Genomic DNA, 13,027 nt, shown 5'->3' with positions numbered 1-13,027 from the left:
TTGTGCTTGGCAATATGCATAATCTTTGGTTGATTATAAAAGCCGCAATACTCAACTGAAGCCCAATGCGCTCCTTTTCTGCAACTTAACCACACACAAAAGGCCTCCTTACTGACCATCTCGCTGGTGAAATCCGAGTTCCTAACCTTGTCTGGCAGTTGGCTAACTATGCTTTACTCAACCCTATTACTTTATACATTTTTCAACATCTTTAAAACAAATTTAGTGGGCATGGCATGTGCAACTTCCCTGTACATGTTGCAAAAAATTACTTTGACGTTGTGATGGTGGAAAAACAGTCACTTCAGAATCAACTTAAATGAACAAATTATATTTTCTGATTGTATATATTTGTCAAATGATTAAATGGGACCATTTCAAACAATTAGTTGCTTTCAGCTTCCCGTTCTGTATCTATTGCTTTTAAACCCCCAATTAAATAATTAACGCATCAATCCAAAGGATGAAAATTGTAATGAAGAATTAAATTATTTTTTCACACTATAAATGGACACGTCCCCTTTTGTGGTTGAAGTCACAGTGATCTGGTACTTCATAGTAAGTAATCACAGTAAATTCTCCTGCAAAGTTCTTTATGCCTCACTTGGTGGCTGGTTGACTGAAAGAAGCTTGATCAAACAGTTGATCAAAACTTGGTGGGGTAAGTATTTTCCACAATCTCGATTAATTGCATGGACAAACGTTTATTTTATTTAAGTAGCATTACATCTTAAAGTGAAGACTTAGGTTAATACACTGCTGTGAATTCAATAACAATACTGATGATAAGCCTATTTTTTATGCTTTCAGACATCATTTTGCCAAACAGTGATTTTTTTTTATTGTTAGAAAAACGTGAAGAAATCGTCAAAATAAAGATTTCAAGTTAAAAGTAATGTCTAAAAGAGAAATGGTAACATTCAGTTTATAAATAAATCGAGGGCAGTCTGGCGGAGCCCTCGCCTGGAGCTGACTGTGTTTTTAGTGTCGTCGTGTGGAGGTGGGGAGGTGTGTCATGGGTGTCTGGCTGGGAGAGCTGGCGTTGGATCGGCTGAGGGAGCCTCGTCTGCTGCGTCTGGTGGGCCCAGTGACCACGGCCCTGCCAGGAGGAGCTGCACCTGAAGAGGAAATACCGCGGCCGGTCTGACAGGACACGGAAGCGGGGCAGGCTAAGTTAACTGCTAGCCCATGCAGACTGGCAGTTGTGGCAGTCATCCGGGCTGGCGTTCGTTCTCTTGGACAATGAAATTTTGTTTAGTTTGGATATATGTGTTAGTTTGGGTATATTTATTAGTTTGGATATATGTGCTGGTTTTGTATATGTGTTAGTTTGGGTATATGTGTTAGTTTGGGTATATGTGTTAGTTTGGGTATATGTGTTACTTTGGATATATGTGTTACTTGTGTATATGTGTTAGATTGGGTATATGTGTTAGTTGGATATATGTGTTAGTTTGGGTATATGTGTTAGTTGGGTATATGTGTTAGTTTGGGTATATGTGATAGTTGGGTATATGTGTTAGTTTGGGTATATGTGATAGTTGGGTATATGTGTTAGTTTGGGTATATGTGTTAGTTTGGGTATATGTGTTACTTTGGATATATGTGTTAGTTTGGATATATATATTAGTTTGGATATATGTGGTCTTGCAGTTTTTGGATATGTGTCTTTGTCTTTGTGTTGCACTGCTGTGGGCTGCGGGAAATTATATTTCGCTTCATTTCATGTGCGCAAATGCATGAAATTAAATGACAAACAGTGTTAAATAGTAATAATAATAATAAATTAAACTTATATAGCACTTTTCTAACACTCAAAGTCGCTTTACAATAAATGAGGTGAAACAAGACAACAGATAAACATAACACAGTCATACAGGGGTGGGTGGGAAGGGGGACTACGGGTGCAAATCAAAGTTAATTTCAAGTGTTCCTGATTCCTGATAATAGGGTTGTGTGTTATATTAAGCCACTGAAACATAAAGATTGCTGGCAAAACGTTGATGGAGTAAATTATACCAGGTTCTGCTGAATGAACTACAGCAGCTCGCTGCATAACACAATGGCGGGGTCTTCTTTTACTCATGGGGGTGGGAGATGCTGTTTCTGCCGTCCAGAATTTGTCTTAAGCTTGAACAACTTGGACAGTTATCGCCTAAAGTTAAAAAAAAAAAAGTAGTTCACAGAACTTCATATCAGGTTGTTCTAGCCTCACACACACGTACACACACACATGCACACATACACACACACACCTTTGGAGAAAAATATAATTAAGTCTTTTCTTTTCCTTTTTCCTCATTGCATAGACCTTTGCACAGGCAGTGAATGATCCATTCCCCATTAATTCGTGCCACACCCTGAGATAACGCAGATGAACATTGCCTTGGGTGATGAACTCCCTGACCAAACGAACAAACAACACAAAAAAAAATCCCCCAAGTTTCTCCAAAGATAGTAAAAGGAAAAGAGAGATGACAACTGACTAAAATTACATACGGTAGGGTTTCTTTAACAAATGTTCTACTCACAACCGCCTTCCTAAATGCACGAGTTTCAGTGTTGAAGACTGTGGACCCTCAGCAAGAGCATGACCACGTCAGTCAGCACCACCAATGATGAGCTAAATAAGAGTTACAAGGAGAAAAGAAACCTTGTTTTGGCTTTTAAAAGAAATAATTCTAAATTGGCAGGGGGAAAAAACTGCAGAGGCTGTACCCTGAGTAGATGGGGCTGAGGTGAAATTTGTCCATATTACAAGATCTGAAATGACATAATATGCATTATGACTCAGAAACTAAATGTGTCTCACAGATGAATGTCAAAAAAACAGTGCTTGTTTTTTTTTTAAAGCATGTTTTTATTTTCAGGGGAAATTTGGTCTTGAGTCAGTAACTCTGCCAAAGGACTTCCAACAAATAAGAATATTGTTCACCGTGTTGCTCTGGTGCACTTCTGAAAGACAATTGATTATTAAGCAATTTCCTCTCAGAAGATTGAGAAGGAAGTAGGAACTTCTCTTTAATGAAAAACACCTACCTATACAGAGACACTAGGGGGAAGGCCTCACACTATATATACACTGGAGGCGAGAGGAATAGTGTTATCATCCTCAGACCATCAACTCCTGCAAACTACTCTGAGAAGCTATTAAGAACACAGGTAAGAGGATCCCTTCTCGCCTTTCTTCTCTCAGACTAAAGTATTTGAAAAATGCTAACATTAAAACTGCATGTTGTGATGCACAGTAATATCATACATTCACACAGTGCAAGGGGAAATGGTTTAAGATGATCATTAAAGGGAATACTCATAACTTTGCAAAAGGAACAACTGACAAATTCGGCGGATCCATGTATGATGATGACTACCTTCTATTATTGTACATTTCAGCTATGAACCTGCTTCTTTCTGTCCTAACTCTGGGCTTCTGCCTGGTGCACAGCCACTCCCTACCATCAGGTACAACTTATACACTATAATAATAATAATAATAATAATAGTAATAATGATCATTACATTTATATAGTGATTTTCTAGACAACCAAAGCTAAGTGAGTTACCCCCTTCACATTGAAGGGGGTAACTCACTTCAACCACCACCCATGTGTAGCACCCACCTGGGTGATGCACGGCAGCTATTTTGTGCCAGAACGCTCACCACACATCATCTTGAGGTGGAGAGGGAGGAATCATTGAGCCAATTATATGGAGGGATGATTATGGCCATGTTTTTTATTGTTATTATTATTACTTATTATTTTATGATGATGATGACTATGACTTTTTCTACTGTCACTTTTTTTAAATGTCTTCCTATCAGTGTCTTACTTTAACATATTTAATCATTGGCTATCAATACCAACATAGTCTTTGAGCAAGATTCAAACAATTGGTCAGAGGAGATTAATCTAAAAAAAAAACATATTTTATGCTGGTTTGCAGAACGTTTTGGCAGCTCTTTTCTTCAAAGTTGCTTTGATGAGGCTAAAGCAATTGTGGATGAAGCATACAAGTACTCCAGAGATGAGTGAGTTTACCTTAAAGCTTAATTCATGTGACACATTCATTTTGATTTCCATTAGAACTGATAACAGATGGAGGCAAATGCCTGTTTTAAAAAGGAAATTAAAAAAAAATCTAAACCCTTCCTTTATCCATGGCGTCTTCTTGTACGGTAACAATGGACCTTCTGTGTGACCTTTCCCCTCTCAGGAGCTTAAGAAGAGTTCGTAGGGAACAAGTCAAACCCTCTGATGCCCTTCGTCTCCTGAAGCAGCCTCGTGGGGACACACGCACAGCAGTGAGAGCTGCAGACTACATGGCACAAACCATTCGACTGCTGCAAACCAAGGCCCACCACGTGCACAAACGCTCACTCAACGCAACAGGTCAGCAGGCGCTATAATTCAAGCATGCACACGCAACGTGCACAAACTTAACATGCATGCTGCAAAAGAAAAATGCATACGGAATTTATCTATCATGTTTTGGGGGTTTTTTGGGGGGGGGTTTGTTTTTGTTTTTCAGATTTGCTGACCCCTGAGCTGCTGAAAACTCTTTCTGAAATCACTGGCTGTGAAGCTCGAGTGCGTCTCCCATCCTGCCGTACAACACCCAACCTTGACAAGTACCGGACGATTACCAGCGTCTGCAACAACCTGTGAGAGCAAGCCGTTTGATTGTGACATAACAACACAAGCGGAAATTTCAAAATCTGTTCCTCGCATTTTGTCTTTAGAAGTTAACAGTTTCAGGACGTGGACCACATGTTACTAAAAAAAAACCCACACACATTTACAAATTTTATCTAGACTATTTATGGTATTTCATGTACAAAGCTTCTTTTCTCCGAACACACACTTGTGACCCAGACAGTTATTTTGTTATTACTCTTTAGGTAGGTACACCCATGATACATCTACATTTAACATTTAATCAATAGTCCTGAAGTTTGAGATGCGCTGTTAATCAAATGAAGAATTTGTGAAATATCTGTAAACATCAGGCCATGGACGACAGACGCTGTGCACATTTCCAATGGGATTTTCAAGAGAGGGATTCACGTGTACATCTTTCTCGCCCTGCCTCCAGAGTGAACACCCGCCTCGGTGCCTCGAACACCCCCTTCGCCCGCTGGCGGCCTGCCGAGTACGACGACGGGATCTCTCAACCGAAGGGCTTTGACAGACGCCGCCGGTTCAACAACTTCACACTTCCCCTGGTAGCACCTTCTCATCAGCTACTTCAAAGCAAGAGTTATATAAAGCCTTGCATTGTAGAATAACCGAGGAAATTCTCCACTCCCAAGGTCAGACAGGTCTCCAACAACATCCTGAGGACGACGGACAACGGTGTGGTCAACGACAGGGAATTCACTCACATGGTGACCTTGTTCGGCCAGTGGAACGACCACGATCTTACCTTCACGCCCTTCTCCCCAAGCATCCGCTCCTTCAGCAACAACATCGACTGCGAAGAGAGCTGCGAGAACACCGAGCCCTGCATTCCCATTCCGGTTGGTGTCTTGATTCACTGCCAAATGTCTGAAACGTGTCACTTTTATTTTATTACACGTTAGAGAAAAAACAACCCTGTTAGTTCCCAGCGAAATATGCTGTGTTTTCTGTGATCAGATCCCCCGCGGTGACGTCCGCCGAGAAGAATGCATTCCCAGCTTCAGGTCAGCGCCGGCTTGTGGGACTGGATACTCGGCATATAATTTTGGCGGTGAGCCCAAACCGAGAGAGCAGATAAACGCCCTCACCGCCTTCTTGGATCTCAGCCAAGTGTACGGCTCCGAGGACCAGCTGGCGCTCAAACTCCGCAATCTCAACAGCGATGGAGGCTTGATGCGCGTCAATGACAAGTTCACAGACCGAAGGCGCGAGCTGCTGCCCTTCAACCCTCTGCAGGCGACCATGTGCGCCACGCGCAGAAGAATCACAAACGACACGAACGCAAAAGAAGTGCCCTGTTTCATTGCAGGTTGGTTTTATGTTGTGCTTCTCTCTGAGAGCGAGAATGAAACATACCAGCCAAGTGAAGAAATTAGTATGAGCAAAGCAAACAATACCTGCTGATGAACAACCTGTAGTTTTCGTTGTCAGTCGGCTCTGTGCAGAACTGTTAGTCCACTGACTTCCGGTTTCTACTCCAGCGGGCATACCAGTTTCCTGTTTGTTGATGTGCGCGATTAACAGTGGCATATTTTTCGCGCCTGCAAGATTTCCCATTGATGAATGTCACCGACATGCACAGAATTGTCGACAAACTTTCACCTGCACCTACCAGCAAACGGGTGACAAGTTTCAAGTTGTACATATCAAGTTACGTCCGGACGGACGGACAATTGTGGACGTAACTTGATATGTGCAAATTGAAACTTTTCACCCGTTCGCTGGTAGGTACAGGGGACAGTTTGTCGACAGTTCTGTGCGTTTGTCCATGGTAAATCTTGGCGGACATCGCGAAAAAATACCCCGCTGTCAATAGCATACGCCAGGGGTCCCCAATAGGCGGCCCGCGGGCCACGTCCGGCCCGTGACGGGTTGATTTATGGTCCGCGAGAATTTTTGGAGAAATGCCATAATGAAGATTTTTTTTTATTTCCCTACCAAAAATAATAATAATAATAATTAATTTCTTACTAAAAGTAAGACTAGTAATATATCGAAAAATAGATGAAAAATATCTGTTTAAATTATAATACCTGCAACGTATCGACACCAAAACAAACTAACGAACAACATGCTGCTGGAGGTTGAGTGGCCCGTGGTTTTAAAAGTGGCCCTAAAAGTGGCCCGCTATGAAAAGTAATTGGGGACCCCTGGCATACGCCAACAAACAGGAAACTGGTATGACCGCTGCAGTAGAAACCGGAAGTCAGCGGACCACAGTTATGCACACGGATGTGTAAAGTTGTGCCTTGGTTTGTCCGCTTAGCGTGTGTTTTCTGTGTTTTTAAGGGGACACCCGTGTGGATGAGAACATGGCCCTCACGTCTCTTCACACGATGTTCTTGCGTGAGCATAACCGACTGGCACGTGAGCTGCGAAGACTCAACGCTCATTGGGACAGTGAGACGCTCTACCAAGAGGCTCGCAAGATCATGGGGGCCTACACGCAGGTGACGAAATCAACCTTCTCAGCACGACCCCTCATATTTGCATGTCAACCTTTGCTAAACACCTCGCGCTCAATGTGCGGCACCCTGTCACACTGAACCAAAGCGAATCTTCCCCTTCAGGTGTTCGTGTTTCGGGACTACCTGCCACATATTGTGGGTGACGCCGTGATGCGCAGGCTGCTCGGGCGTTACCCTGGTTACAATCCCAGAGTTGACCCCAGCATTTCCAACGTGTTTGCTACGGCAGCGTACCGCTTCGCCCACTTGGCGATTCAGCCTACCTTGACGCGTCTGGATGAGAACTACAGAGAAAGCAACCGGTTCCCCAGCGTTCCCCTGTTCAAGGCCTTCTTCACCCCCTGGAGGATCGTTTTCGAGGGTAAGCAGTGAAGGTGGCGCTCGCTGTGCATTTCAGGTAGAAGAAGGGGTTGTCGCCCTGTAAACGTCGTCACACGTGTCGCGTCTCTCCTTTTGCTGTTGTGTCTCTCGTAGGCGGCATTGACCCTCTGATCCGTGGTTTGATCGTTCGTCCGGCTAAGCTGAATACTCAGGATCACATGATGGTTGACGCTCTAAGGGAGAGGCTCTTCCAGTTCATGCTGGAAATGGCGTTGGACCTTGGCTCTCTCAACATGCAGAGGGGGCGTGACCACGGCCTACCTGGTACATGTTTTACGCAAACTTTGACTCATTGTATCCTCGTTACTTAATGGCTGATGGTTTCCATTGTTTACGTGTACGTGTGTTTCACCGCGCAAGGCTACAACGCGTGGCGGAGATTCTGTGGGCTTTCCCAACCGAGGAACCAGGCCCAGCTGGCCCAGGTTTTGAACAACGTGCGCCTGGCCCGAAGCCTGCTGCAGCTCTATGGCACCCCTGACAATATTGATGTCTGGCTAGGAGGTGTCGCGGAACCTTTTGTCGCGGGTGGCCGCGTAGGACCTCTGTTTGCCTGTCTCATTGGCTCCCAGTTTCAGAGGATCCGCCAGGGTGATAGGTGAGTCCTTGAACACCATATGTGTGTGTGTGTGTGTGTGTGTGTGTGTGTGTGTGTGTGTGTGTGTGTGTGTGTGTGTGTGTGTGTGTGTGTGTGTGTGTGTGTGTGTGTTGTAGCGAATTCAGGGCGCAGCCGGGAAATGCCGCAGCCAGGATGCGAACCCGGGTCACTTGCACCACAGGCGACTGCGCTAACCAGCCGACTAACGGGTCCGACCCGTTAGCCAACGGGCTAGCGAGTCTACACATCTATGATTGTTACAGTGTGTGTGTGTGTGTGTGTGTGTGTGTGTGTAATGCAGAGGCTATGTATATATATATATATATATATCCATAGCTACAGTATAATGTAAGTCTTACTCCTTGCCATTCACAGGTTGTGGCATGAAAAACCAGGCGTATTCACCTCCGCACAGAGGGCAGCACTGCGATCTGCTTCCCTGTCCAGGATCATCTGTGACAACACTGGCATCACCAATGTCCCCCAAGATCCTTTTAGCGTCTTATCCGGCAGGAACAGGCTGACCCACTGCTCCAGCATCCCACGTGTTAACCTCGCTGCTTGGAGAGAGAGACCCTGCACTGGTAAGTAGTCGTAGGAAACATATTCTTTGTTTTTATTTTAACTCTGGAGAAGTTGTTTTGCCATATAACAATTACTTGTATCCAAACGTAGTTCACATGTCATGTTTCATCTTCCAGGTGCTGATTGTGGAGCCATAAGAAATGAGGTCAGATTCAATGCTATTTTTTTGTGTGTGTGATTTTGAAGTTCAAAGAATGCTTTATCAACTTTTAAAAGCATAATTTTTTACATTTGTACTGATATTTTCCATCTGTACTGAGACAAATCCAGCAATCTGTGTTTTTCTCAACAACTATGCATCTTTTATGAGACTCTTTGCTTCAAATGAGACTGTTGACTTTACAAAGCCAGAGTTGAATCAATATTGATTTATTTTGTATTAAAAAATACAATTTCCAAATATAAAAGACTAAATACACTAAACATTGACATCTTATTCCTGTAGATTACTAATTCCAGCCTGGAACAGCAGAACAGTCTGGACCTCCAGGACACCCAGGAACTCACGAACCTCCAGGAACTCCCGGAATTCCAGGAACTCCAGAACAATGAGGTAGTTGACTGAAAGACCTCATTTAGTTGATCGTTGATTTGTCTGAAAGATTAAAATAAATCAAAACTTTTAAGATTCACCTGTATTCCCAACTTAGTCCCAATTGAATTTTCAACTTACCTTTTTCTGTGAATGATAATTTTCATCTGTGTGGTTTTTTTTTTTTTTTTTAAGATTCCGGAAAACCCCCCGGCATAAGAGGACCTCCAGGAGTGAGCAGCAATACGACCCAGCTATTATTCTGCCTTTGTTATAACTCTAGGTGACTAAAACCCACCTTCAAACCAAGTTATAGGCTTTAGTCAGGTCATTGCAATGGACGGAGTAATTGCAGTAAAAAGTCAGGGAACTCCTGGTGTACGTCTATAAGCTCAGCTTTTCAGCCACGGCTTTAGGGTTTATCAAGGTGGTCGCCATTAATTAAGGGGGGAAACAGTACTGTAATTGGATGAGGGAGACAGATGCAGGTTAGAGGCAAGGGGAGGGACCAATGGCCCTCGTACAAACAGCTTTTTCTCTGGCCACTTGTGTAAGATCTCTGTGAATAATACGACCTCACCGCATCGCCATCGGATCCATCAAAGCAACCCCCCTCGCTTGCAGCTGCTTTGCCTGTTTCAGTTATGCTACCATTCCATAGGACAGCGTTTCCCAACCCAGTCCTCAAGGAACCCCTATCCTACAGATTTCCTTCATTGTAACCCTGCATAGGTAGCCCTGTTTGTACTTACTCAACCAATCATCTCACAGAACTTAATTATGCAAGGTTTGCAAACTCTGACATAATTCATTGCTGATTGGTTGAATAACTACAAACAGGTATCTGTTCAGGGTTGCAAAGAAAATCAGCAGGATAGGGGTTCCTTGAGGACTGGGTTGGAAAACACTGCCATAGGAGACCATATGCTTGATAAATCAAGGCTAGTCTTATTTTCACTGATTTTGGGTATCCATATTTGAGACAATACATTTGACTTTTCGAACAAGGTTGAATGAGTTCATCTGGATACAAGGTTTATTGACAGAAACGTTTCATCACTCATCTAAGTGACATCTGTCACTTACATCAAAGATGTCACTTAGAACCTTTTTTGATCTAAGGATGTGATGAAACATATCTGTCAATAAACGCTGTATCCGGATGAACTCTTTCAACCTTCTCTGATTTTCTTACCCGGATTCTTTGACTTTTGTTTTTCCTCGGAATGTGAACAAATCGCCGTGGTTTGGTTTGAACAGCTAGGAAATCTCTTTGTTGTAAATCTATAAAGTAACTGTTACATAATGCACTCTGTTTGACTGAGAAGCCGTTTTAATGCTCGGATTTAGGCTACCCTGTTCAGTTATAGGCTGTTCCAGTGGTAGAATTTTTCCCGGTCTAAATGAAACATTTTGTTTGATTTGATTATTTTTCAACAAATATTATTTGCGCTGGTAGTTAGTGCCATGCTTCTTTTTTTTTCGCTTGTGAATTTTCATGTTTTGTACATTTTGTGTTTGTGCAGTGGACTCAATAAAACATATTTAGATAACTTTTGTTTTGCTTTGTTTCTCTCGTCTCTGGGGGGCATGTAACATGGAGAACTAAACAGTGAACATCACCCAAATGAAATAGAATTGTGAAGAATTCGAAAGTCCGCGGTTCTTTGAAGGAGAAGTAAAAAGGAGAAATGGAAACATTTCAAAGGAGTATTTTGAAGAACTAAAGACTTGACATAGTATGCTGCTACTTACAGCCCTGACATCTTATGAATCCAAACAATTCAAGCCCCGTGAGGGGTTATTTTTGTCTTCTGTGATTAGTAATGAAACCAGTATGAGGTTTTTATTGCCACTCTCTGTGTTCAGATTTAGTTGCGGGGCTTGTCCAGGGCCGCCTGGGTGGCCGGGGGAAGACCTTGCAGTAAATGGGCAAAGTGAAAATGCATCTCCCTGTCTCTTCACTGCTCTTTCTTTTGCGGATGTGCAGGAAGTGTCATCACCCTCGATGGATTTCACCTGCACGAAGCGTTCAGGACGCCACAATGAATGAGGGCCTGCACAACGGGGCCACGGTGGGTGGCCCAGCGGTTGTTGCCGTCACCTCACCGCAAGAAGGTGCTGGGTTCAAACCCCGGGGTTAGTTTACTTGAAGTTTATTTTAATAAGTAAACTTCAAGTAAAGTTCCAAGTTTTAATTTAAGTTCAAGTATATGTACCAGTAGTATACTTATAATTTGTATTTAAGTATAATTTTGTTTAGCATATCTCTGATAAGTACTTAAAAAAGTAAACTGAAAGTATGCTCACTGATTTTTAGTTTGAAATAAGAATACTAATAGCACACTTGAATAAACAACTTTTTTTTTTGTAGGGGTTGTCCAGCTTTGGGGGTCATGCCAGGTCGTCCTCTGTGTGGGGTTTGCATGTTTCTCCCCCATGTCTGCGGTGGGTTTTCTCCGGGTGCTCCGGTTTCCCCCACCATCAAAAAGACATGCATGTTAGGGTTTAATACTCCTGTCCGCGCCCCTGACCGAGGCATGGCAAGAAGAGCTGGAGCTGGTCCCCGGGGGCTGCACAGCGGCTGCCCACTGCTCCTAGCTACACAGCTAGCATGGGTTCAGTGCAGAGAAAGAATTTCCCCAGGGGGATGTATAAAGTATTAAAAAATGATGCCAAATATTGTTTTAGATCCAATTTAGTGCACTATATAAAATGCAGAGGTGCAATGCACAATTCTGTCACATAAAAACATTGAAAACCTTACAGCCCTCTCTGCTCTGTGGAGGTAATATGGCTTCTTTAAATTGCCTCATGTGTCCAGTCTACAAAATCAGAGACTTGCAGGTAGGCTACGTCATTACACCAGACACACCGACGGCGAAGCCTCTGCATTTTTAGTTGATTTGAGTTGAAGCTTCTATGTGTAATTCCGAATGAATTTTGGACCTCTATCAATCAACAATGTGGAAAAACATCAGCAATATCAGAAAGACAGATACAGCATGTTTGCCGACAACGCCCTTCGTAAGTACTGTTTGTTGTGATTGTTGTGATTAAAAGGGTATGCAGTAACACAAGTAATCCAACCACTGGAGTTGCACAAGCCAGTGCCGATGCAGTAACACAAGTCCTTACAGTTATAGTTGCATTTGGCTGTGATATATATATATATAGAGAGAGAGAGAGAGAGAGAGAGAGAGAGAGAGAGAGAGAGAGAGAGAGAGAGAGAGAGAGAGAGAGAGCAGAGGAGGTTTGCATAAGACAACAGGTGAAGCAGTGCTTCACCAAGAAACAAACAAAAAACTTAACACATATCACATAAAACATCTCTTTTAGATGCCAACAACTCATTAGAATGACTATTTCCTCTGTGACTCAAAACAAAAAAGCGTCACTGTTAAAAAAAACTGTCGTGGATAGTGTGCAACACAGCGCCCTCCTAAGGTGAAACTGGGGAGTGTTCTGCTTCACTGGCCCAGTGTCAGTGAATTTAAGTTGACTAGTACCTTACACGTTGTTCATTGGACAGTTATGGGTTATGACGCGTTTTAAGGCCCCCCCAGTTTTTCCTCGACCTGAAAATGGTTAACACCCGTCTAACCAATCAGAGAACACCAGTTCAGCCGTTCTCCAATCTTCATCATACCTTTTGGTATTCGAAGCGTGGTGAAAGATAAGATAAAGAAAGATAAGAAAAAGATTAACCTAAGATAAATTAGTGATTACTATAGTAGTTTTTGGTGGTTCTTATATATATATATGTGTGTGTGTGTGTGTGTGT

The 13,027-nt window shown here is 42.9% G+C and overlaps 1 protein-coding gene across 2 annotated transcripts; it reads left to right on the top strand.

Annotated features, from left to right (window-relative positions):
• The first annotated feature begins 2,943 nt into the window (after window positions 1–2,943).
• Window positions 2,944–10,796, top strand: mpx (myeloid-specific peroxidase). 2 transcript variants are annotated; one of them, XM_056290510.1, is made up of 16 exons: window positions 2,944–3,162; window positions 3,394–3,462; window positions 3,946–4,030; window positions 4,216–4,391; window positions 4,531–4,663; window positions 5,095–5,224; window positions 5,312–5,518; window positions 5,637–5,988; window positions 6,969–7,129; window positions 7,250–7,508; window positions 7,622–7,792; window positions 7,889–8,126; window positions 8,502–8,710; window positions 8,828–8,856; window positions 9,157–9,264; window positions 9,439–10,796. In XM_056290510.1, the coding sequence occupies exons 2-16, from the start codon at window positions 3,396–3,398 to the stop codon at window positions 9,460–9,462; spliced, it is 2,349 nt and encodes a 782-aa protein (XP_056146485.1). In that variant the 5' UTR covers window positions 2,944–3,162; window positions 3,394–3,395; the 3' UTR covers window positions 9,463–10,796. The 2 variants fall into 2 exon arrangements, with proteins under 2 accessions (XP_056146485.1, XP_056146483.1); XM_056290508.1 differs by lacking the exon at window positions 2,944–3,162 and having other exon boundaries at window positions 3,277–3,462.
• Window positions 10,797–13,027: the final 2,231 nt, after the last annotated feature.

Source organism: Lampris incognitus, chromosome 12 (assembly GCF_029633865.1).
Source record: "Lampris incognitus isolate fLamInc1 chromosome 12, fLamInc1.hap2, whole genome shotgun sequence".
Lineage (NCBI taxonomy): Eukaryota > Metazoa > Chordata > Actinopteri > Lampriformes > Lampridae > Lampris > Lampris incognitus.
The sequence above is the reverse complement of the archived record's forward strand: the minus strand, read 5'-3'. Positions and strand labels throughout refer to the sequence as shown.

What these genes read in the sequence shown, in the direction of transcription:
- mpx (XM_056290508.1), top strand. Translation starts at nt 3,291, where the DNA reads ATGATCATTAAAGGGAATACTCATAACTTTGCAAAAGGAACAACTGAC. An exon ending in AGTGCCCTGTTTCATTGCAG is followed by an intron (nt 5,989 to 6,968) that starts GTTGGTTTTATG and finishes TGTGTTTTTAAG; the next exon opens with GGGACACCCGTGTGGATGAG. An exon ending in GCGTGACCACGGCCTACCTG is followed by an intron (nt 7,793 to 7,888) that starts GTACATGTTTTA and finishes TCACCGCGCAAG; the next exon opens with GCTACAACGCGTGGCGGAGA.